The sequence below is a fragment of the Cervus elaphus genome, chromosome 21 (assembly GCF_910594005.1).
Source record: "Cervus elaphus chromosome 21, mCerEla1.1, whole genome shotgun sequence".
In the NCBI taxonomy this organism is placed as follows: domain Eukaryota; kingdom Metazoa; phylum Chordata; class Mammalia; order Artiodactyla; family Cervidae; genus Cervus; species Cervus elaphus.
The window spans coordinates 82,032,175-82,056,975 of NC_057835.1; the positions used below are offsets into that span (position 1 = coordinate 82,032,175).

Here is a 24,801-nt window from a genome sequence, read left to right on the forward strand (position 1 = left end):
TCCAGAAATATTGTGACCTTAATCCTCGTTCTCTGTAGACCTGTCTCACTTGCTAATGATGACGACAGTGACAAAAGATAAGACACTCCGTTTGGGCAAGAACACCTTTCTTTCTTTCTTTTTAACGTTCAGCAACATCAAATAAGCTTTGGCTAAGCAAAAAAATGCTTTCCCAAGGCCTCATAAATAGCTGAGGGATGAGAGGAGCTAAAATTACAATATGTTTGCAAGCTTCCTGAGCACACTGCTGTGAGCAGCACCATCTGGGCACAGAGGCAGCATGGAATGCTGTCAGTGGAAGGAGTGATGGCCTGGAAGCTTCCTGTGGCAGCTGACACCAAGACCATTGTGAGCGTTTCTAGTGCCTCTGCCTTGAAACACAATCACATTTTCATCTTCCAGAAAAATATACGTTTGATATGCCTGGATGCCCCCCCCCACCCCCAAAAAAAGAACCACAAAGAAATCAGCAAATCAATGAAATGTCTGACCTGAGGAATGACTTGATTTTAGAAGAAACCTGTTTCCTACTGGCTACAGTCCCAGACAGTTCTGCAAGAGAAAGGGCCCTCTGACACTCCGACCGATGCTTCCCAGGACTGCTGAGATGACGGCACGAGGACTGACAGCGGCCAGTCTTGCTGCGTGATCATGTTAAACAAGGCCGTCCTGTGCCGGTGCAACGGGCTGAATTCTGCCCCAGCCATCAGTTCATATAGAGAGGCTCCAGTCTACAATGTCATTGTATTTAGGGACAGAACCAAGGTCATTAAGGTTAAATGTGGTCACAAGGATGGGGCCCTGCTCTGATGGGATTAGTGTCCTTGTAAGAAGAGACCCCAGAGAGCTCAAGTTTTCTCTCCTCAGGGACACAAGTAAGTCCTGTGACCACGCACAGCAAGGCGACAGCATCTGCAAATCAAGCAGACAGCTCTCAGGACTTGCGTGGTGGCCTAGTGGTTAGGACGCTGTGTTCCCAATGCAGGGGGCACGGGTCTGATCACGGCCAGGGAACTAAGACCCTGATGCAGCACACACACACACACACGAGTTCTCACCAGAAACAAACCTTGCTGGTACCCTGATCTTAGACCTCCAGCTGCCACAATTGAGAAAAGAATTACCGACCTATGGTATTTTGTTGTAGCCATGTGTCAGGCCTTATGCTAAACGAGTCTGTACTTGAGTCATGGCTATGCAGTAGCAGCCTGTGTCCTGGAGGATCCATTGATGGGGCACCGTGCAGTCATTTGGAGGAAGCTGAGGTAGACAGCAAAGGACCAGTGGGAAATGCCTATAAGATGGAAGAGCAGGGCATCCATAGACACATTCTGGGAACTGCTGATGACCCTGTGGGCACCTGGATCCAGGACAGCCTTTGAACTAACTCATCAGTGGTCACCACTGCCTGAAGCAAAGTGCTGCTTCTGAAGAACACAGAGGACAAAGGCCCTGGTCCTGGCCACAGCGTTTCCTTCCCGCCAGGAACCCTGGGAGCCAGTAGAGTCTCCTGAACCAGGGACTCTCATCTGCCCACATCAGAGGCACCTGGCGGGCTTGTGCCCTCACATGTGGGCCAGGCCCCAGTCCTGGAGTTTCTGATTTAATTCTTCTGAAGTGGGACAGAGGATTTGCAATGTGCCCCAAGTTTCCAGGCAGTGCTCACGTTCCTGGCTGGGGACCACATTTTGAGAGCCCCTGGTCTAAGTCCTGGCCATAAATTCCAGGTCTCAGAGAGTCCCCAGCTCTGTCCTCACTCTGCTGGAGGTTCTGAACGCCTCTCTGTTTATGACTAAGTTGTCAGGAGCACTAAGGAAAGATTTATATGATCCACTCAGCAATTTCAAAGAGCCACCTGATCTTCAGGGAATAGGAAATACGCTCCTGGAGGCTGCAGAGAATGGTGCAGTTGCTGTCGCTGAGTCACTCGGCCGTGTCCGACTCTTTGCGACCCCATGGACTGCAGCACGCCAGGCCCCCCTGTCCTTCACTATCTCCCGGAGTTCACCCAAACCCATGTCCATCGAGTCGATGATGCCATCCAACCACCTCATCTTCTGTTATCCCCTTCTCCTCCTGCCTCAATCTTTCCCAGCATCAGGGTCTTTTCAAATGAGTCAGCTCTTCGCATGAGGTGGCCAAAGTATTGGAGTTTCAGCTTCAGCATCAGTCCTTCCAATGAACACCCAGGACTGATCTCCTTTAGGATGGACTGGTTGGATCTCTAGTCTCCTTCATTACAGGCAGATTCTTACCTATCGGAGCAACCATTCTGACTTTACTGAATGGTGGTTAAGAAGGTAGATTCAGGGCTTCCCTGGTGGTCTAGTGGTGAAGAATCTGCCTGCCAATGCAGGGGATAGGGGTTCGGTACCTGGTCTGGGAAGATTCCACATGTCACAGGGCAACTAAGCCCATGTGCCCAGCTATTGAAGCCTGAGCTCCACAAGAGGCGCCTTCACATCGCAGCGGGGGAGTAGCTCCCGGTCAGTGCACGCAGCAACGAAGACCCAGAGCAGCTGAAACTAACTAAATCTTTTAAAACAACAGCAGATTCAGAATCAGATTCCGGGTCTGTTTCTCACCAGTTGTACAACAGTGGGTCAGTTACGTAACCTCTTAGTTCCTCAGTTCACTTCTCTGTGAAACAGGAATGAAACCCAAACCTCGTAGGGCTGCGAGGGTTAAACGTGGTAACTCTGAGCACTATATCTGATGCTTGTTAAACAGACTCCTGACTCCTAACCCGGGCCTGCTGAGCCCGGATCTCCAGGGCAGGGTGCTTGGGACCAGTATGTTTAATGAATAGCCAGGTGATTCTTAAATTGAGCAAGTTTTGCAAACTCAGGTAGAATCCATGTAAAGCCCTTGGCCTTGTTTACGCTCCTTCCACAAAGGTCAGCCACGGGTTTATTAGCAGCTGGGTCTAGCTATTTGCAGATGGTACATAATGGCCTTCATGATAAAGTTACCCAGGATGATTAATTAGCAGACACCCTAACCTATAATAAAACTTTAGACGAAGTGGCTCTGTATCTACAAATAAAAATTAAGTGAACTACACATTTAAGATTCGTGTACAGCACTGTTTATAAATAATACCTTAAGAGAAGGTCTTCAAAAGAAATTTTAAAAAGACACGACTCCCCTTCTTCGGAAAAATAATGCTACTAGACAGGCTATGTGCCTGAACGCTCATATACCAAACGCACAGAGCCACAGGTGCGTGCACGGAACACACAAGAAGTAAATGAAAGAGTCGCTCGATGAACTTCAGCATGAGGTTGGGGAGCAGCTCTCCTTCCCAGAGGAAGCGCTGGGGTGACTTCTATAGTGGGAGGACCGGGGTTTCCCTGGGCGTCTGCCACGCCTGGTCCCCACCTCAGAGCAAAACGGAGCGGGGCCCTGTGGTCCGTGCCCCCACCCACATCCCCTGCCTGCCCCTGCCTCTTGTGTGTGGAAAACTCTAGTCGAAGGATGCGTTTAATCAGAAAAGTGACAAATGAGAAAACAACGGAAAGCAGTCCCGGAGACTGAATACTAACAATCTAGTCATGAGGCATGGTCAAGGGCCTTCAGTTCTTTCTCGAGGGCTGCAGATAATATTCTGAGATATATCCTGCGAACGGTCTTATTGATACTAGGACACCAGGTGGGAGAAGTTAGCTACACGATGACCAGACATTACCCAGGACACGAGCTGCCACAGTTCTGAGAACCGGCCCCAGAGAAATGAGAACGAATGGCCCCGGAACTGAGGATGAACTGTCCCCGAAACCACCAAGACAATGCCCGTCAGCCCACTGAGGGCCAGTCTGAAGAGTGGTCAGAGCTGCCGGCGCTGCTTCTGCAGGCCCCCGCCCAGTCTGTCTGTGAGAGCTCTCACCGCTTGTCAGGGGAGGGCTGGGCCTTTGCACAGACATCCACCCCCACCCCCAGTGCCGGCCCCTGAAATAAAGCAAACTTTCCACCAACCTGGCCTGTTGATTGGGTTTTGAGTGACAAGCAGCCGGACCCACCACACACCCTCCAGTAACAGGAGAACCGGCCTGCTGCGCAGGGACCGTGTCCGCCTTCAGGGCAGGGAAGCTGCTCCCAGCCTGCGGCTGCAAAGGGGCTGCGTCTCCACTGTGATTACACGGGGAGACGGAGGGCGCGTCTTCCTTGCTGTTTGTTGCCCAAAAGTCTTTTTCGAGACACACGCACAGGGTCCAAGAAGCTAGCCAGGACCAATGTAGGCAAACACGGGAGCTGATGAGCAAGTGAAAGTTCAGTTAAAAGCCCGATTCCCTAAAGTGCATCCCCCGCTGGGCTGGGCAGACGGCAGCTTTTGACCCAGGGCATGAACAGAGTAGGCTGGGAAGGAGGGAGGTGCCGTGACCGCCGGGGTAAGCCCTGTTGTGGGAGAGAAAGCAAGGATGGGAGTCCAGCTCCTCCGCTTCCAGGCAGGGCTGCAGTAAGGAGAGACTGCCACTGCGGCCTCCACATCTCAGCTGCCTCCCGGGCTTCCAGCTGGAGGTCAGGGGCACAATTACGGGCCTGATTTTATCATTGCTCGCGGGGTTAATACACACATCAGGATGAGCTGTTCTGCAGTTCAGAGGTCAGTAATCTGGGACGGGGTGGCAAGACGGGAAGACAGGCATCCCCAGCACGTCGCCTTTGTATTTAGATGGCAGACCCTGATTTTTTTCCTTCTTTTTAAAGCCTTTATTGAACTTGTTACAATATTGCTCCCATATTATGTTTTGGTTTCTTGGCTGCGAGGCAGGTGGGGTCTTAGCTCCCCAACCAGGGATCCAATCTGCACCCCCTGCAGTGGAAGGTGAAGTCTTAACCACTGAACCCCAGAGAAGCCCCTGGACACTGGTCTTTTTAAATGTTACATCTTCTGTTCTAAATGAGCACAGTTTGCATGGAATGGAAATTCCATCTTCTGTCTCCATATTGGACGCAGGCTTATAGTTTTAGGTTCTTTGTGTGTTTTGCGCATAACGCAGACCTGACATCCGTATGGCTGGTGAGTCTCTGATGGGTGCTTTTGGTGCCCACTGACAGCTACCCAGCTACCAATTACTGTGTCCGTGTGCCCGTCCCTCCTTCAGGGGACTTTGTTTTTTTAAGAGTTCATTTGCTGAAACTCCAATACTCTGGCCACCTGATGTGAAGAGCTGACTCATTGGAAAAGACCCTGATGCTAGGGAAGATGGAGGGCAGGAGGAGAAGGGGACGACAGAGGATGAGATGGTTGGATGGCATCACTGACTCAATGGATGTGAATTTGAGCAAGCTCTGGGAGGTAGTGATGGATGGGGAGACTGCTGCAGTCCATGGGGTCACAAAGAGCCACAGGTGCCCGGCTTGCGCTGACACCCTGAAGGGTCTGGGGGATGAAACCTCCCCGGGTAGCCTAAGCTTCCGACGGACGGCTTGGGACAAATTCCGAGGGAGTCATGTATGCTCCAGGGCACTGCTGTCCAACAGAATGTTCTGTGATGGTGGAACTGTTCTAGATCCTGCCATGCAAAACAGTGGCCACCGGCCCCAACTACTGAATCCTTGACATGTGGCCAGTGCAATCAAGGAACTGAATGTTTAAAATCCTGAATCAATAAGTACACACACACAGGATTGAAACAGCAGCCTCCACTAGTCAGAATGCTCAGAAACTGAGAGACAAACGCTATGTGTTAAGGTAAGTTTTATTTTCAAGTTGCCTGAAAAGTACCTAGAAACTTTACCTTCTTTAAACTTTTGTTTCTGAAAACCGTTCCAAGAGGCATGAGTCCAATACATCTTCTTAGTAACTGGGAGACAGTGACTGCGGTCTAATCTTTCTGTTTCAATTACAGGAATGTCTTAGAACCTGAACACCAGTGGATGAAGAGTGTGGATATTAACTGCGGAAAGTGACAGGGATTGGGCTGAATTTGAACGAAGCCCAAGGAACAGCCCTAATCTTTGCAGGAACATCTTAGGATACTTGTATTCTGATTATTGAGGTTTCACTGAAACATGAATAGTATTTTAATAGTTATCCTGCCAAGATTTTTGAGGCTGAAGGACAAAAAAATTAAATTACTGTTTTATTTCATTTTATTTACTTGATGAATGTGTAAGTGATCTAGGCCTGGTTCCCAGCCCCTGAAGGCTTCCTCTGTTCACCTCTGAGGCCAACAATGGGTACTCTCAGGACGCCCGTGCTGTTCCCCATCGCCGACCATGATGTAAGCAGGGGGAGAGCTCAGGGAGCTTCGGCTCTGGTCACTGCTGTCGTTTTTATTTTTGTGGCACTTCTGCTCTGCTACTGGGTCTTGTTCTCTTCTTGCACCTGAGCCTTGAATATAACCTGTTTGGCATCTCAATCCACTCGGATAGGAGAAGCCATCTCGACTGTATCTCTGACCCAGAACAGATGCCCCCAAACCTCAGTCCACTACGCTCTGTCCGTTGGACCAAACTCCTTTCAGAGCCTGCCCCAGATTGTTCGACAATTCATTCTATGGACGTTTAAGGGCCCCAAGTTGCCAGCAACTATGCCAGCAGGGGCCACAGACATTATGGACACAGAGCTTCTAGGTAGAGAAAGAGACGTGGCAGGAGCAGTGAAAAGTAAACCCATTATCAAAAGCATGTACAGAAAGCCAGCCGCAGGAGCCAGGTCTGAAAGCAAGAGTCTGCTCTGATGTGCTTTGGAGCTCAGGATACGGGACTTCAGAGAAGGGACTGAAGCACACGGTGAGCTAGGATAAAGTCACATGAACAACAAAAGTGCACCGAAGCTGCTGACCACAGACCCCAGCAGCCCCACTTCCAGGGGAAGCACCCCAGCTGCAGAAGGACTTGCCACGGGGTCTCCTGCTGACCGAGCTTCAAAAGCACAGTGGGACTTCCCTACATGACATTCTTTGTGCCACCAAGTGAAGACCCTTACTTGATTCTACCTGAACTTCAAGAGTAGACACACGTGTGGAGTTCATCTCACAGTGGATGGGCTGCAGACCCGGGAAGGCGGATGGGATGCAGACCCGGGAAGGTGGATGGGATGCAGACCCGGGAAGGCGACTGGGCTGCGACCATGTCACTGGAGTCACTGTTTCCCATTAAGGAGAAACGGCTTTGTGTTGCCCTGTATATCGCCAGAAATGATATTAATCTAAGTGGCTAAAAATGTGTGCCTACATTCTGGAGGAACTCTCAGCTCCTGCTGCAAGAGGAAGCAGTAATATCACATGTTGAAATAATTACCATTGATTAAAAGATTCAAACAGCAAAGTCCTCACACCCAGACACAAGACCATGGCTACCTGGTGGCAAGAAGTGGGTACGTGTGAACCGGGCTGAGCCAGGCCTCCTTTCTCCGTGGCATGCTGTCATAAATAAGCAGGTCCTTCTCAGTCAGCACAACCAGGGCTGGCTTCCACTGCTTCTCGCTGTCCCCGGGCACCTGGAACAGAAAGCAGAGAACCATCAGGCGCCAGCCCGAGACGAGAGAAACTGGGAAGGAGAAGCTGGCAGCTCCCGTCAGAAGGCCCCACGCACAAGTGTCTTTTGGTTCAGGCCAGTCGCCAGGTGGCTCAGTGACTCTGCCGCCAATGCAGGAAGCACAGGAGACACCGGCCATCCCTGGGTTGAAAGACCCCCTGGAGGAGGAAACGGCAACCTGCTCCAGTATTCTTGCCTGGAGAATCCCAGGGACAGAGGAGCCTGGTGGCCCCAGTCCACGGAATCGCAAACAGCTGGACATGATGCACGCACGTAAAATCAAAGTGAGAGTAAATCGTTTATTGTTGCAGGATGCTGGATCCTTGAAAATACGGTTTCTCAAGGGCCCTGGTTTACCGTCAGTGCTGCCAAGAAGTAGCCGGCAGCCAACACCGGTGGCGTTTCCCACCTGCCAGTCAGCACAGACATCTCTACTCACGGCGGGGTGCACGCATAGGGGAAGAAGCACTCCCAAGTGGCCCTCTGACAGAGTGCACTGCTTTTATTATGAAATGGTAGGTCTGAAAACTTCTGAATCAATATCCAGAGACTCTAAAAATGTAGCACAGAGGCAAACATCTGTCTGCGCTAGCGTGAGACATCACAGCTCTTCCAAAAGCCGTTTGCTCTTTGATTGTTTCTGTGATTCAGGCACCATCTTGAAATTCTCTTGTTCTATTGAATGTTTATTTCCATTCACGGCAAATACTTCTTTAACTCAAGGGCTGAGATGACCTGGCAGGGATCCAAGAAGATTCAAATATTGGCTGGATGTTTGGACCAGGTGACCTTTAAGGGTCCTTTCAATCCTAAGATTGAATCTGTGTAGCTCAGATCTTATTTCATGGGTTGATTTGACCAAACTCCTTAAGTGTTCTTCCATTTATGAAAATGTCTTCCTTCCCATTTTAACTCTGGGCCCTGGGGTAAATCTTTCTGATCAGTTTGGAAAAGCTCAATACTCCAGCCTTGCTACTTAAAGCACGGATCATGTTCCAGCAGCATTGGCATGACCTGGACGCTTGCGAGGAATGCAGAACCTCGGCTCACCCCAGACCTATTGAGTCAGCATCTGCGTCTTCACCAGGTCTTCAGGGTTCATATGCTCATTAAAGATAAGAAACACTGCTCTAGATGAAGTTAGGGTCGTCTCTCACTCTGGCAACTAATCTGTTCAACTCTCTCTTAATGAACCACTATTCCGCATTGACTCAGAATGAAAGGAAACAGTGAACCAAGTAAACAAACTAATCAGGAAGCTAAATAAATGATAAAGCTAATTTCCTCCTTTCCTGTTCTCACCATTATCTTTTCTTAAGTGCCTCAGTGAGATCTGTGCTGAGTGGAAGCAAGGGTGTGCGGCTTTAGAAACGACTGATCAGAAAAGGCGATCTGCAGGATACGAGGGCTGCAGCTTGCAGGCTGCCTGAACCTGAGACCCTGCTCCATTATTCATGCCTGTGTGACTCGGGGCAAGTTGTTATTCTCTGTGCTTCTATTTCCCCCTGATAATGATAACATCAATATACAACAGTATATTCTGGAGCTAGAAGCCCTGGATATAAATCACAGCTCCACAGTGTGCTGCAAGATCCCACAAGATCAGGTGATACTGGGCAGGTCAGCAAATCTCTTTGTATCCCCGTTTCTCTATCTGTGAAATGGGGAAATAATAGGACCTATAGAGGGTGGATGTGAAGATTGAGTTAAAATATCTAAAATGCAGAATAAACACCATTTAGAGCCTGTTTATGGACACGAGATCAAACCAGTCAATCCTAAAGGAGATCAGTCCTGGGTGTTCATTGGAGGGACTGATGTTGAAGCTGAAACTCCAATACTTTGGCCACCTGATGAGAAGAGCTGACTCATTGGAAAAGACCCTGATGCTGGGAAAGATTGAGGGCAGGAGGAGAAGGGGACGACAGAGGATGAGATGGCTGGATGACATCACCGATTCAATGGACATGAGTTTTAGTAAACTCCGGGAGTTGGTGATGGACAGAGAGGCCTGGTGTTCTGCGATCCATGGGGTCGCAATGAGTCGGACATGACTGAGCGACTGAATGACAGCTAAAGCCTGTTTAGCAGCATGGCCCTCATAAGGCTGGCATGCAGATCAAATGAGACAGTGCATGTTATGTGCCGCACATGGTACCTGGCAGATGGTAAAACTCAGGGTGAGAAAATTGTGGAAGACTCACGGATGTTTAAACTTTTCAAAAAAAGGTATTATTTGGAAATGGCAACAATATGACAAAGTACTGACTTTCCTTGGGAAAAATGATAAGGCAAGCCAAGAATATTTTCGGTGCTGACAATTTCAATTCATCCTCCTCCCAGGAAGAATTCATTGCACAATGATCACTTTTCTCTTTTAATGCCCCTCTTCTAACAATTTCAAATAAGAATTTCCTTTTTAGAATGAAGAAATGCCCTGTAAAGTTATTAATACTAGAATATGAATGACTGCCTGGCTTATTTTCTCCTTGATGCATTTTATGCATACAAAAAAAATTGAGCTCTAGCTTATTGCTTTTTCCAGCAGAACAACAGCATCTTTTAAGAGATTAAAATGAATTGACAGAGAAAGCAAAGTACCAGACCGTACAAGGTGAATAAGCTATGGTCTCAAGGCATAAAGTGTTTGGGGGTTGGAATAAGTTTTTTCCAGCCTCTACATTAACCATGAAATTAAAACATACTTGCTCCTTGGAAGAAAAGCTATGACAAGCCAGACAGCATATTATAAAGCAGAGACATCACTTTGCTGATAGAGGTTCGTATAATCAAAGCCATTGTTTTTCCATTAATCATGTACAGACGTGAGAGTGGACCATAAAGAAGGCTGAGCACTGAAGAATTGATGCTTTTGAACTGTGGTGTTGGAGAAGACTCTTGAGAGTCCCTTGGACTGCAGGGAGATCCAACCAGTCCATCCTAAAGGAAATCAGTCCTGAATGTTCATTGGAAGGACTGAGGCTGAAGCTGAAGCTCCAATACTTTGGCCACCTGATGTGAAGAGTTGACTCATTGGAAAAGACCCTGATGCTGGGAAAGACTGAAGGCAGGAGGAGAAGGGGTTGACAGAGGATGAAATATTTGGATGGCATCACTGACTCAATGGACATGAGTTTGAGCAGACTCTGGGAGACAGTGAAGGACAGGGAAGCCTGGCGTGCTGCAGTCCATGGGGGCGCAAAGAGTCAGACACAACTGAGCAACTGAACAACAACATTAAACTTAGTAAATTGCTTTTCCAGCTCATTACACAGGACTGGAGAAGCTATAGACAATCCTCCCAAAGTGCCTATCTTACCTAGTCAGATCTGATCCATTGACTTTGTCTGGAACCAGTCTTCTCAGTGTGAACACAACTAAGAATCCTTCTTCAAAAACAATATGAAGTTTGCGAAATAAACCTCAACAGTAAATACCCTCAGTAACATGCAGATCTTTCTAATTGTGGAATCATAAACTAGCCCACGTGTCAAGTGGTATATACAGGTATGAACAATTCCAAAGCCCTAGAACAGTTTGTGACTTATTAAAAACCTCTGCTGACAGGTTAACTCTGCTACTAGCAGACTCACAGAGGGCGCCCCCACCAACTCTGTGCAGAAGGTGCAGTCTGGTTCTACGTGCATGCTCAGAGGTAACAGGAGTCTGCCCATGAGGACCACTGACTTTATAAGGAGAGAAAATCCATGTTGAAGAGCAGATTTTTAAAGCCATACTTTGGGTCACATGAGCTCATATTGTAAAGTCTTTCAAGGACACTTATTCAGGCTTGAATATTTAGGCTGTTGTTTGGTGCTACTTTCTATTACAAATCCAAATTTCCTGGCATCCAAAGATTCTTCGATGTTAATGCAACAGTTCTGGGGCTGTGTCTGCATTTTACTGAAACGTGACTCCTGAAACAGATGTGACAACTTCCACTCTAATCCCGGCTTCCCGCCATCAGATCTGCATCGACCAGAGTCTCAAGAACTGATCGTGTTTCTAATGAAGAAGGTGAAAGGAAAAAAACAGGGAAACAGACCTTCAATTCTGAAATTATTCTGACACACAACTGAGCTAAACCCCGTAAAGAGTCATCCCACAGTCATCTCTGCAAAGCAGGAGAGACAAGGTTTACAAAATGGCAAGAAGAATCTAAGAGTAGAAAGAAGTCATTGCTGAGCATTGAGGGAACAGGGACTTTGCTGGTGGTCCAATGCAGGGGACATGGGTTCGATTCCTGATGGGGATACTAAGATCCCAGGAGCCGTGGAGCAACTACGCCCCTGCACCCGACCGGAGAGCCGCCGTGCTGACCGCCGGGTCTGGGCGCTTGAGGGCCTGTGAGCCACACAGACTGCACCCGCGCAGCACAACCAGAGTCCACGCATTGCAGGGGCTCCCGGGTGCAGCGACTAAGACCCGACGCAGCCAAATAAACATTACCAAAAACTAAAAAAGGCGAGGGAACACGCATATATAAATGTATGATGTCAACATGCCGCACACTTGGAGCTCTACACAATGTTCTGTGTCAATTATATCTCAATTTACAAGAGATATTGAAGGCAGAAGTCATTGAATCCTCAGCTTGAGACAGGACTCATAAGTCATCTAGTCATAAAACAAAACGTGCAACAATCGGAAGAGAGTGTATATAGGGCTGCAGCCTGGCTGGGGTCCCAGATTTTATGCCTTTATCTTCTGACAACTCACACCTCTGAGCAGGGTTCCTAACAAACACCGAAATACAGTTTGAAAACTGCTGACTTCCTCTGAAATATTTGAAATCTGCAGATTATTTTCAAAGAGATGGTTTTTCCAAAATCTTTCCATGCCCTTTCTATAGGTATTTCAAAGAGAAGAATGATACTGTTGCCTCTTAGAGTTATACAGATAAAATGAATTCATACATAACCGAGAGCCTAGGAAAGTGTCCTGCATACACTAAGCAGGCAAGCCTTAAACATATTAGCTTTTCTTTTGAACATTTTGCAATGTCTAGAAATACTGAATCACTAATTTGTGCACTTGGAACCAATAATGTGCTGTAGGTCAATTATACTTCAAAGAAACAGACAAACTTGTAGAAAGATCAGATTTGTGATTCAGAGGTGGGAGGAAAGGAAGAGGTATTGGAGGAAGATGGTCAAAAGGTACAAACTTCCAGTTATAAGGTAAATGAGTATTAGTGACGAACATGATTAATATAATTAACATTGCTGTGTGCTATATATGAAAGCTTTTAAGAAAGCAAATACCAAGAGCTCTCATCACAAGGAAAAAAATTTTTTTTCTTTTTCTTTTATTTTGTGTTTTTATGAGATGGTGGATATTCACTAAACTTATTGTGGTAATCAGTCCATGAGGTATGGTAGGTAAAATCATTATGTTGTACACCTTAAACTTATACAGAGCTGTATGCCAATTATATCGAAATAAAACTGGAAGAAAAATAAATAAAATTTAATATAAGTAAAAATTAACAAACAGTAAGTAAAGAGTCCTATGGAATTAAAAAAAAAATTAGTCCTTCCTACTAAGAATATCGAATTAAAGATCTGAGTGACCTCAGATGAGAATTATTTACCTTTGCAGCTCTAATGTCCTTATCTGCCAAAGGGTGGGGTAAGTCTAAATTATCACTAACAGCTTCTCCAAACTCAAAATCAGATCTTTTTTTTTTTCCCAGTATAAAGTTCCCTGCTTACAGGCTGGAACTGCTTTAGCTTCTAGACTCTTGCTTTAAACCTCTTCTGTGTTCACTGGGAAAAGACAAAGTGTGGGTTCTCTTTCCCTCCTCACACCAACTCACTCTGCCCAACCTGCTTATTTTCTGCCTTCTACTTGAGCACAAGGTGAAGGGGGAAGGAGGCAGGAAGAGCTCGGAGTCTTTGGAATCAGATAACAACATCTTCAAAATCGAGCTTTACCAGTTCTCAGCTGGAACTGCTCTGAGCATTTGCTCACAGGTGTGGCAGCAGTGGTGGTTTAGTCGCTCAGTCCTGTCCAACTCTTTCTGACCCCGTGGACTGTAGCCCACCAGGCTTCTCTGTCCATAGGACTCTCCAGGCAAGAATACTGGAATGGTTGCCATGCCTCCTCCAGGGGATCTTCCTGACCCAGGGATCGAACCTGCGTCTGCTGCATTGCAAGCAGATTCCTTGCCAGTGAGCCACCAGTGGTCTCCTGTGCATGTCATGTGAGCAGTAAATGCGATAACGTATATAAAGCACTTCCCATAAGGCAGGTGGGCTTCCCTCGTGGCTCAGACGGTAAAGACTCTGCCTGCAATGCAGGAGACCCAGATTCGATCCCTGGGTCAGGAGAATTCCAGGGACAGAGGAGCCAGGCGGGCTAGAGTCCACGGGGTCCCAAAGAGTCGGACAGGACTGAGTGACTTTCACCTTCACTTTTTTGTATGGTTGGTACTGGCAGCTTGACTCTGTCCATTTCACACCTCAGGCACACTCTTCCTCCAGCCGTGCTGCTTGGGAAGGAAGGTCTAGGACAGACAGTCACTAACAGGAGAGGGAAAGACGTTCGGAAGGGAAGACGGTCAATCACAACCTCGTTTTAGAGATTGTGGTTACCTTGACAACCTTTTTTATAAGATTTTTTTTTTCCTGATGTGGACCATTTTCAAAGTCTTTATTGAATTTGTTGCAGTACTGCTTCTGTTGTTGTTTTATGTTTGTTTGGGGGTTTTTTTGGCCACAAGGCACGTGGGACCCTAGCTTCCTGACCAGGAATTGGAGCCTCCACCCCCAGCACTGGAAGGCAAAGTCTTAACCACTGGACTGCCAGGGAAGGCCCTCGACTTTAACGTCTTTTCATTTCAGGTTGCTAAGTATTTAGAACAAAGGACAAGATACCAGGGTAAAATAATTAGCAGTTATCAACTTCCAGATGCTTGACAAACATTAGATAATTAATCCCTGCACCAACTCTCAGAGAGGCAGATAAAGATCATCTCTACACTACCAGAAGAAGAGGGACGGGTTTAAATGAGGCCACACGGGAGACAGGGGCCGCTCAGCAAGTCCATGTGGCCTGCAGCTCTCCTCCAGCTGGTCCTGAACTGCCTCCAGACCTGCAAGGCGGGAGCCCGATGGGACCTCCACACCTGGATGCAGAGGAGATGGAGAGAGAGGAGAGAGGAGAAAGGGAAAGAAAGCTGGGAAAGGAAGGCTCAGGATAGGGCTCTGGGGAAGCCTCAGGTTCACAGGACTTAACTCCTCATCTCTCATACAAATCCCAATTTGTTTGGCACCTGGAAAACACAAGGAATTCAAGAGTGGCTTACAGTGTGGAGCAGACTGGGTGATCTCTTTGTTTAACGGGTGTCAAGACAAGGATGAAAAATGTTAGAGAAAGCTAAGTGAAAACTATGGGATGAAAAATATAGTTTGACTATTGGACACTTGGAACATTCACTGGCGACTCAGCAGTAAAGAATCCACCTGCAATGCAGGAGAAGTGGGTTCGATCCCTGGGTCAGGAAGATACCCTGGAGGAGGAAATGGAAACCCACTCCAGTGTTGTTGCCTGGAGAATCCCATGGACAGAGGAGCCTGGCGGGCTACAGTCCATGGGGTCGCAAACAGTCTGGACATAACTGAAGTGACTGAGCATGCACACACATATATTTCAATATGAACTCAACTCATCTTATCTGCTAAGACCCTATTTTCAAACCAGGTCACCTTCTAGATTTAGGGGGCAGGCTTAAGACAAGAAATTCATCATAAGAAAATGGTCTGAATCTACTACATCTTCAGTTTTCAGTTTTATTTTTTTCCACTGTGAACACTTGTAGACTTGGAGTACATTTGTTGAAAGTTATCTTGTTTACTGAGTATGCAGAAGGTTAGATGCTAATGGACTCTAGCAGAGGCCTTGATGACTCTATTAAAAGTAACGCCTTGGTCCCTGGGATCTCATAATGAAGCTAACCTTAGGGCAGATGACACATATCCAGGGAGATCAGTGCAGAGCCAGGTTTAAATCTCCTCTCATCACAGAGCATCACGCAAAGAGGAGGCGGGAGGCATGACAAGGTCCAGTTCCCATCACGCCCAGAGCATCCCCATTACACCGGAGCATTCCAATCATGCCAACTGGACCTTTCAACCACCTTGCCTCATTGGGTTACTACTACTGAGATAGCTCTTCAAAGTGATAACAGTCTAAGAGACACCCCAGGAAGGGATTCCAAGGTCTCTTCAGGTTGGATGCATGAGACAAGTGCTCAGGGCTGGTGCACTGGGAAGACCCAGAGGGATGGGATGGGGAGGGAGGCAGGAGGGGGGATCAGGATGGGGAACACATGTAAATCCATGGCTGATTCATGTCAATGGCAGAAACCACTACGATATTGTAAAGTAATTAGCCTCCAACTAATAAAATTAAATGAAAAAAAAAAAAAAAAGATTGCTGGATTCTACTTGGAGCTCTTTCTATCTCTGTTTTACAGTGAGTGCAGGCTAAACATAGTCAACGTGGACTAATGACTTGAAAGAACCAGATCCATCCACTCAAGCCTGTGCCTTACTAAGTTTGGGATGATTTTCCACCCAACAGTCTTCCCCGGTGGCTCAGACGGTAAAGAGTCTGCCTGCAATGCAGGAGACTGGTGTTCAGTCCCCAGGTTGGGAAGATCACCTGGAAAAGGAAATGGCAACCCACCCCAGTATTCTTGCCTGGAGAATCCTCATGGACAGAGGAGCCTGCCGGGCTACAGTTCATGGGGTCGGAAAGAGTTGGACAGGACAGAGCGACGTTCCCTTTCCACCCTACACCTGCCTCTGCCTTTTGAAAAACAGTGCAGCCCTGCTGGAGCCTCTACTACAGGAAAACAAATCCCGCCATCCCTCCTCCTTTTTACCCTTTCCTCCACCTCAATCTAATTAACTCTCCTTCCAGGGAAAAAGGTGTCCAGATCTAGTAACTAATTGTTCATCTCTAATTGTCCCGACCTAGGAACTGCCATTGCATGTCACTTCAGTCGTGTCCAATTCTTTGCGACCCCATGGGCTGTAGCCCACCGGCTCCTCTGTCCATGGGATTCTTCAGGCATGAATACTGGAGTGGGTTGCTATGCCCTTCTCCAGGGGATCTTCCTGACCCAAGGATCGAACCCAGGTCTCCTGCATTGCAGGCGGATTCTTTACCAACTGAGCCATCAGGGAAGCCCTTCCAGAAGAAGAATGAGCACTAAAATATTGCCAGTAGTTGTCCTTGACTTGTGTTAATCCAAACACACACACTCACTAGGTTGTCTTATTTTTAAAAACATTATTATTATTCTGCAGCCTAGGTGCTATTTATAGTAAGGTGAAATAAACAGTTGATTATGTGCTGGAATTTGAAAAACTTGTACTTCTTTCTGCCATTATAGCTCCATTCCACTTATTTAACTTTTTTAAAAAACAGAGGATCTTCCAGCTTTGTCGCAGCTCGAGGAATCTTTAGCTGCCGCACGCAGTCTCTGAGTTGTGGCGTGTGGGATCCAGCTCCCTGACCACGGATCACACCCAGGTCCCCTGCTTTGGGAGCAGAGTCTTAGCCACTGGACCTCCAGGGAGTTTCCCCATTTAACCTTTGTTTCTGTTTAGGTTGAATTATGTGGGGTTCTTGCCTTTTTTGATTGGAGTGTAATTGCTTTACAATTTGTGTTACGTTTCTGCTCTATAACACGGCAGCCGGAAGTACACATATCTCTCTTCTTCTTGAGCCTCCCTCCACACCCCACCACCCCACCCCTAGGCCCTTACGGAGCGCTGCTCTGAGTTCCCTGCGTTATTACGGCGGCTTCCTACTGGCTGTGCACTCCATGCACGGTGGTGTATGCACGTCAGTGCTCCTCTCCAATTCGTCCCATATATTAATGTGAATCTAGAAATCTAGAAAAACGGTACTGATGCCCCTATTTGCAGGGCAGGAATGGAGACGCAGATGCAGAGAAAGGACTTGTGGACACCGCGGAGGGAGGAGAGGGGAGAACCGCTGCGCTTAGAGTCAAAGATTTGTTCGCAGCTCCCCTCAGGGCCTGGGCTTGACTGGGAACATGCTGGGTCTCCCCCAGGACAGGGCCGCTCCCTGCGGGCCACTCAGAACACCGGCTGTTTGGAATGCAGACCTGCAGTTTGCACGAAACTGCGTTCTTTAGAGTGCTTCAGAATCATTGATTCTTTTAAATCTGTAAACATTCCCTTTTCATCTTGTTTACTTATGTGCTCAGCTCAATCCTTTCTGAGAAAAGTCCAGAAGTAAATTTCAACTGCCTGAATTATAGAATGCTATAACTGAGTAACGTCAGGGTTGTTTGGGGTTTGCTGGCATCAAGTCTTTCAAGAGGCAGCTGAGAGGTCTGGAGAGAGCGTGTGTGCTTAGTCGCTTCAGTCTGCCTGGACCCGTGAAGGCAACACGTCCTGTTGTCTCATCCACCCAGTTTGTGGCTGTTTGTTATGGCACCGAGCTGTTTCACTTTTCTGAACCCTTTCAGTATTTCCTGGCATTTATTATATCCCTATCTTATAGAAGAAGAAATGTGGTTCAGAGAGGTCACGGACAAGCCAATGTCACACTAGTTCCTGTCTTCAGCGCTGTGATGATCACAAAGCTGCCTGCCGTGAGGAAAGGGGCAGGATGTGGGCAAACGGGGAGAGGCAGGAGGGGCTGGCAGGGACCCCGCGGCACGGCCTCCCCTGCTGGAGGGCAAGGAGTTCTGGCTGGCGGCAGGCTCCTCCGGTGCAGCTTCATCAGGCTGGACACCGGTCTAATCTGAGTTCCGAACGCCTTCCTAATCACAGAAGCTCCTGACTCCCCAAGTCTCACATCTGATTAAAGTAATTCAAGACTAAGACGTAAAGAACTCATAACCCATAAGACACTGTTCCATAAAGGGGTATTTCTATTCTTAGCAAGTAGCTGGGACAAAATTAGCGTCTCATGTTTATTCTCCATCACACAACTGAGGGCTGGTAAACGAAACAGTCTGTTTTCTAAAGGGGGTGAAACACTCCATTATACTATAAATTTAATTGGCATGATTTTGTTGTTTTAGTAAACCCATTTCTTCGTGGGTGCGGCTTACCCCAATACAAATGTTAGCAAATTCTAAGAAAGTGAAGTCCAATTTAATACACTGTGTAGTTTTAAATCAACCACATATCATACGTTAAGGGACAAATAACAGGTAAGTACAGTAGGCTGTGAAATAGTGTTTGAACATTTGTAAACTACCAAACTTCTCTAGATGTTAGAACCGTTAGAAAGTTAAGCGGATTCTGACCCTTCCATTTCATGGCTTAAAATAACACTCAGTCCAAAACACACACTTTCAGGACTTCCCTGGTGGTCCAGCGGTGAAGACTCTGTGTTCCCTCTGCAGGGGGCACAGGTTTGACCCCTGGTTGGGGAACTAAGACCCCACATCCTGCAGGACGCAGGCTCTCCACTCCGGCTGCGGCTGGAGCCCAGGGCCTGTGACCGCTGTGCTCGCCACGGGAGAGCCTCACGTGCCCCGTGCCCGCCACCTCCCTGGGGCTCAGGCTGTGAAGAACCTGCCTGCAATGCGGGAGACCCGGGTTCCATCCCTGGGTCAGGAAGAACCCCTGGAGAAGGCATGGCAACCCACTCCAGTGTTCTTGCCTGGAGAATCCCAAGGACAGAGGAGCCTGGCGGGCTGCAGATCACAGGGTCACAAGGAGTTGGACATGACTGAGTGACTTTCACTTTTTCACTAGGTGTGAGCTGTCCACACTCAGCTTCCAGAGATGAAGGAAAGGCTTCTTCTAATCTGTAACGCTCACAGATAATTACATTAGGCTTCTCTCAGTCTGCTGGGGAAAAGCTATTTTATACTTTCATTAACTCCAAAGGGCTATATCAATTCCAGTCCCTGTTTGGTAAACAAATTATCTTTGACTTACAGCCTTTCCTTCTCTAATGCCCAGGAAATTTGCCCTTTAAAGGGATCGTAATAGGCAGCAGAAATTTGTAATTTTTAAAAAAGTTATCTTTTGAAAGACAGTTGACATTATCACTAAATCCAAAAGAGCAAATTATTTTAAAACCTAGTCTATGTTTCAGCATCCTCTGTTTTGTTTTCACTGTATCTTTGGGCTTCCTTATCTATTTCCTCATTTTATTAATTCTTCAAAGGAGAAAACCAAAAGTTCTCTGAAGGAATAAGTCATGAGGATGTACTATACAGCATAAAGCAGACGGTCAATAACATTGTAATAACTGTGTGTGGTGGATTTATCGTAGTGACCATTTTATACTGCATGCAAGTATGAAATTATTATATCATATATCTGAAGTTAAAATAATACTGTACATCAACTATATTTCAATTAAAGAAAAGACTATCAAAGGCAAAAAAATGTAGGGAGTGTTGGCCTCAAAAACACATCAGCGTTTTTTTTTTTTTTTCCACAAAATGTTCTGTATTATGCATCACAGCTGCCAATATGCCCTATGAAGTTTTCTTTTTTTTTCCCCCAATTTTTGACCTTGCCCCATGCATGTGAGGTCTTATTTCCCCGGCAAGGGACTGAACCCACAACCCCTACACTGGAGGTGTGGAGCCTTAACCACTGGACCACCAGGGAAGTCCCTGAAGTTTCTTAATGAAAGAAACTTAATGAAGAAACATTAAGTCAGCTTCTTAATGACACCAGAGATTTAGGACACATCAGCATTTTCTAAAGTCATGGCTTAATCAAACAGGTATTCAATAACGCCAGACGCTATTCCACTATCAACTGTGTGAAAAAAGAACATGTTTGCTTTGAGTTGCATATTTCAAGGTTTTATAACTAAACAAAAAAATGAAAAAGCATTCATTTTACAGACATCTCAAACTGTGTGTGTCCAAGGACGAATGACAAATTCCAAAGTCCCCTTATCCTACTTTTGTTTCAGTGCCTTCATAAAGCCTGTCCCAACTGGGAAGATTCTTTTTTTTTTTTTCTCTCTCTGACCTCCTGGAAGCAAGGAGGCAATCTGTATTAAGATCATAAATCTTGTTGTCAGACAGTTCTAGCCTTTGAGTCAGCTCAGCTATTTACACTGTGATCTTGACCCAGTTTTCCCTATGCTTCAGTTTCTACATCTGTAAAATGGGGGTAATTAAAGTCCCTCTCCTATGAGATTACTTGAAGGATGGAATCAGATAATGTGTGTACATGTTTTATAGCACACTGCCTGGCAAATACTAAGTCCTCAAAAATCACTGTTTCTCAACATTTGGTGTGCAGACCATCTGCTTTCAAACTAGCTGGGCTGCTAGTTACAAATTCAGACATCTGCCCATTCTAAGATCCAGTTCTTCAAAAATGCTGGGGGTGGCACTGGAAACATGCATTTATACCAAGGGGCCTGGGAAGTTATGTGCCCACTGTTCTTTGAGAACATCACCAGTGTTAACTGCCATGACCACAGTCATCATGAACAGAGCACTCACTTTCCACCCCTAATTTCCAAAGACCAGTTTCCCTGGATTCTCGGCCTTGGTGTCACGAGGGGACTCCTTAAGCGTACAGATTCCCAACTCCCACATCCAGCGAACCGCACAGTGTACCTGGGGGCTGACACTACACATCTCTCCTTTCTGATCTTCTTCTGGAGATTCTGATGCTCAACCTGCTTTAAGAGTTCCTGGCCCACATAACTCATTCTGACCCTGGATCATAGCCCTTTCTTTTTTAACCATTTAGTCAGTGTCTATGATGCTATGATAAATGTCTGTTGCTAAAATGAGCTGACCAGAATAAAGGTGTGCTGGCTGGAGTAAACCTCTCATCTACAATCGGCTCTGCTTGGGGATTTCTCCCCTTCATTTCTTCCTAATATAATGTCCATGGACATTTAATTCCTGCACAGTAGTTTCTCCAAACTCTAGTCATTAATGTACCATTTTCAAAATCTTTCTTGTATTTACTTATTATGAGAACAACTGCTAGCTGCCCACCCAAAATCTATTCTCTCTTTTTTTATTAAAGGAATTAGAATTAACCAAAATTATTAGATGTGACTATATGCGAGGTTAAAACATTCTTACTCTTAGCTCCCGTTTCCATAGGCCTTCATATTCACCCTCCTCTGACAATTCCAGCACAGGGGTGACCCCCACCTCTATTCTATTAGGATTGCTTAAGCATCTGAGTTCATATACATCCGTTTAATCACACATCCAGGCCCCTCCTTCTCTGAAAAGAAGTCTCTTTCTTATCTACAGCACACTCTTTGTAGCAGGGACCAATATAAATGTTATTTCCAGATAGAAAAATCACTGTGAAACATAGGGTGACATGTGCCTTTCTCTCTCTATCCTAAGCAGAATTAAATGAGACACAGGAAGGCATGTTCCAAATGCAGTAACACGTCAGGGTTGAAATCTTTCTAAAGGTGGACATTTCTGGATGTTCCTGAACCTCCCGGGAGTGCTTTTAATGACAGGTTTCATATAAAATTAGCCTCATACTAATTAAATCTGAGATCTAACTTCAGTGTATAAAAGTGATAAGGTAGCACACTAACTACTGAGAATCTAAAAAGAATGTTGCTTTCTGTAAAAAAAGTATTTCTTATCATTTTTTCTGGCCTGCTTTCAGAACTCATTCACTCATTCACAGAGTATTTATTTGGCATAAATTGTGTGCCAGGCCCCCTGCTCAGGGTCTCGGTCCCTTAATGGCAGTGGAAGGCAGACAAGGCGGAAGAGAAAGCAAATCAGCAACCAATATAAAAACGTTAACTTGGAAAGTTATAAGTTATAAGGGGCGAAACAGGCTGAATTTAATTAAATTCATGTCAAATGACTTAAATACAAAACATGGCTGAAATTTTCACCTACAAATAGCTTTCTTTACTTTCCAGTGACACTGCCATGTTCTAACTCTGGGGAGAATACTTTCAAATGTAAACTTTGGCCTCCACGTTATTTAGCGGATGCCCTGAGTGCAACCTGGCTCCTCCCTTCTGGTTTCCCCAGTGCCTCCCATTGATCTAATTTAAGAACATAACAGTATCTACTTCACAGGGTAACTGAGAGCCAAATGAAGTAACACAGGAAAAGTGGAAGTCTTGGAAGCGTTATATAAATACCAATAGGACACATGTTTAAAAGTACACAGTCACTAATAATGCTCCCTGGAACTGCCACTGTCTGCAGGGCTTATCACTTACGAAGTGATGCCCACTGTTACACCAGCACCTCCTTAACAAGTCTGATCCTGGCTACCCCTGTGCTAATCATAAGGTCTCAACTGAGCACAAACAACAGCACTTTTGATTCTCCGGAACGTGCTGTCCTCAAGGCATTACATAATTATCCCGGGGACTGGTTCCTTGACCTCTCATGGGTACCAAGGCCCACAGATGCTCAAGGCCCTTAATGGGAGCGCCGTCGGCCCTCCGTATCCACCGATGCAGAGCACACAGGCTGGGGGAGCTGACGGCTCTTCCCCTAAATAAAGCATCTGCAGAAGTGGGTAATACCAAAACATACACCCTAATATGTCTGATGCTCAGAGTCATGGATTCTGGGACACCTGTCTCCTAGATTTTCATTGGTCCTTGGATCATCTGAAGTTCTGAAAGTAAGGAAATTTTGGAGTTCTGAAAATTTGCCAACCCCAACACCACAAAATCACTGCAGATGGTGACTGCAGCCATGAAATTAAAAGACACTTGCTCCTTGGAAGAAAAGTTATGATCAACCTAGACAGCATATTAAAAAGCAGAGACATGACTTTGCCAACAAAGTTCTATTTAGTCAAAGCTATAGTTCTTCCAGTAGTCATATATGGATGTGAGAGCTGCACTATAAAGAAAGCTGAGCGCCAAAAAATTGATGCTTTTGAACTGTGATGTTGGAGAAGACTCTTGAGAGTCCCTTGGACTGCAAGGAGATCCAACCAGTCCATCCTCAAGGAAATCAGTCCTGAATATTCATTGGAAGAACTGATGCTGAAGCTGAAACTCCAATACCTTGACCACCTGATACGAAAAACTAACTCATTTGAAAAGACCCTGATGCTGAGAAAGATTGAAGGTGGGAGGAGAAGGGGACGACAGAGGATGAGATGGTTGGATGACATCACTGACTCAATGGACAAGTTTGAGTAAACTCTGGGAGTTGGTGATGGACAGGGAGGCCTGGCGTGCTGCAGTCCACGGGGTCGCAGAGAGTCGGACACGACTGAGCCACTGAACTGAACTAAGCTGCACAAGAACGTACTTCTTGTATTTCCCTCTTTTTTTTTTTTTTGGCTACATCACAAGATGTACAGGATCTTAGTTCCCTGACTGGGGTTTGAACCCCAGCAATGGAAGTACAGAGTCCTAAGCATCGGATTGCCAGGGAAGTTCCCTTGTCTTCTCCTCTTTTGTTTCCAACACTTACTTCTTCCTATAGCATCTTCTTATGTGCTTTTCATGTACCAAACACTGTTAGATTTAGTCAACTTCATCTCCACCTTTTGACCCTTAGATAGTCAGTGACCTTTTTCATTAGAGCCACTTTTTTCCCTCCATCCATCTTAAGACCTGAGGATCAAAGGCTTGCATGGTATTCTAGGTAAGATTTGCCAGAGACACGTAACTCTGGGACCTCTTCACTCTCTGCCAGGAAGGACTTTCTGAGAAGAACTCTACTTTAAATTTACCATGTGGGGAGTGTAAGGTCTGGGACAGAAGCATATCACCCACAACAAATGTGCTCAGTTACAGACGGGCAACAGCTGGGGTCAACAATGGCCCTGCTTTGTGAGTCTGTAAAGGCACTCACTCATTCTGGTCTCTTGCCTCATACTAACCTCACCTCCAACAGATTTTGAGGTCCTTTCCAGCCTCGTCCCCCAAGGGTGAAGACCACCAGCCCAGTCTGCACACTTTTCTCTCCCACACCCGTAAAAAGTGTTCTTTCATCTTCATTGTGTGCAAAGGAATATGGGTTAGATTAAAGGAATCGATTGCCATAATATGCAAGCATTTGGTCCCAGTGGCTGCAAAGAGCCATTCTCATTAAATTGAATTGAAAGGGATCCTTCAGTTGAAAAACAGATGATGATGATGATGATGATGAAAACAAATTAAAAAAATAGACCACTTGAGTTTAATTTTACCACTTTCTTATATAAAGAGAATGAAAAAAGTGCAAGTGTTAGTCACTCAGTCGAGTCCGACTCTTTGCGATCCCATGAACTGTAGCCCACCAGGCTCCTCTGTCCATGGAATTCTCCAGGCCAGACAGAATACTGGAGTGGGTGGCTGTTCCCTTCTCCAGGGGATCTTCCTGAC

At 46.2% G+C, this 24,801-nt stretch overlaps 1 protein-coding gene across 1 annotated transcript in view; it reads right to left on the bottom strand.

Moving 5' to 3' along the window:
- The window catches only part of SNTB1 (syntrophin beta 1), a 238,777-nt gene that overhangs the window by 22,939 nt on the left and 191,037 nt on the right, over nt 1-24,801 (bottom strand). The window contains exon 4 of the mRNA XM_043879133.1: nt 7,308-7,447. Within this exon, the coding sequence (XP_043735068.1) occupies nt 7,308-7,447 (140 nt within the window). The remainder of the gene's footprint in view (nt 1-7,307; nt 7,448-24,801) is intronic.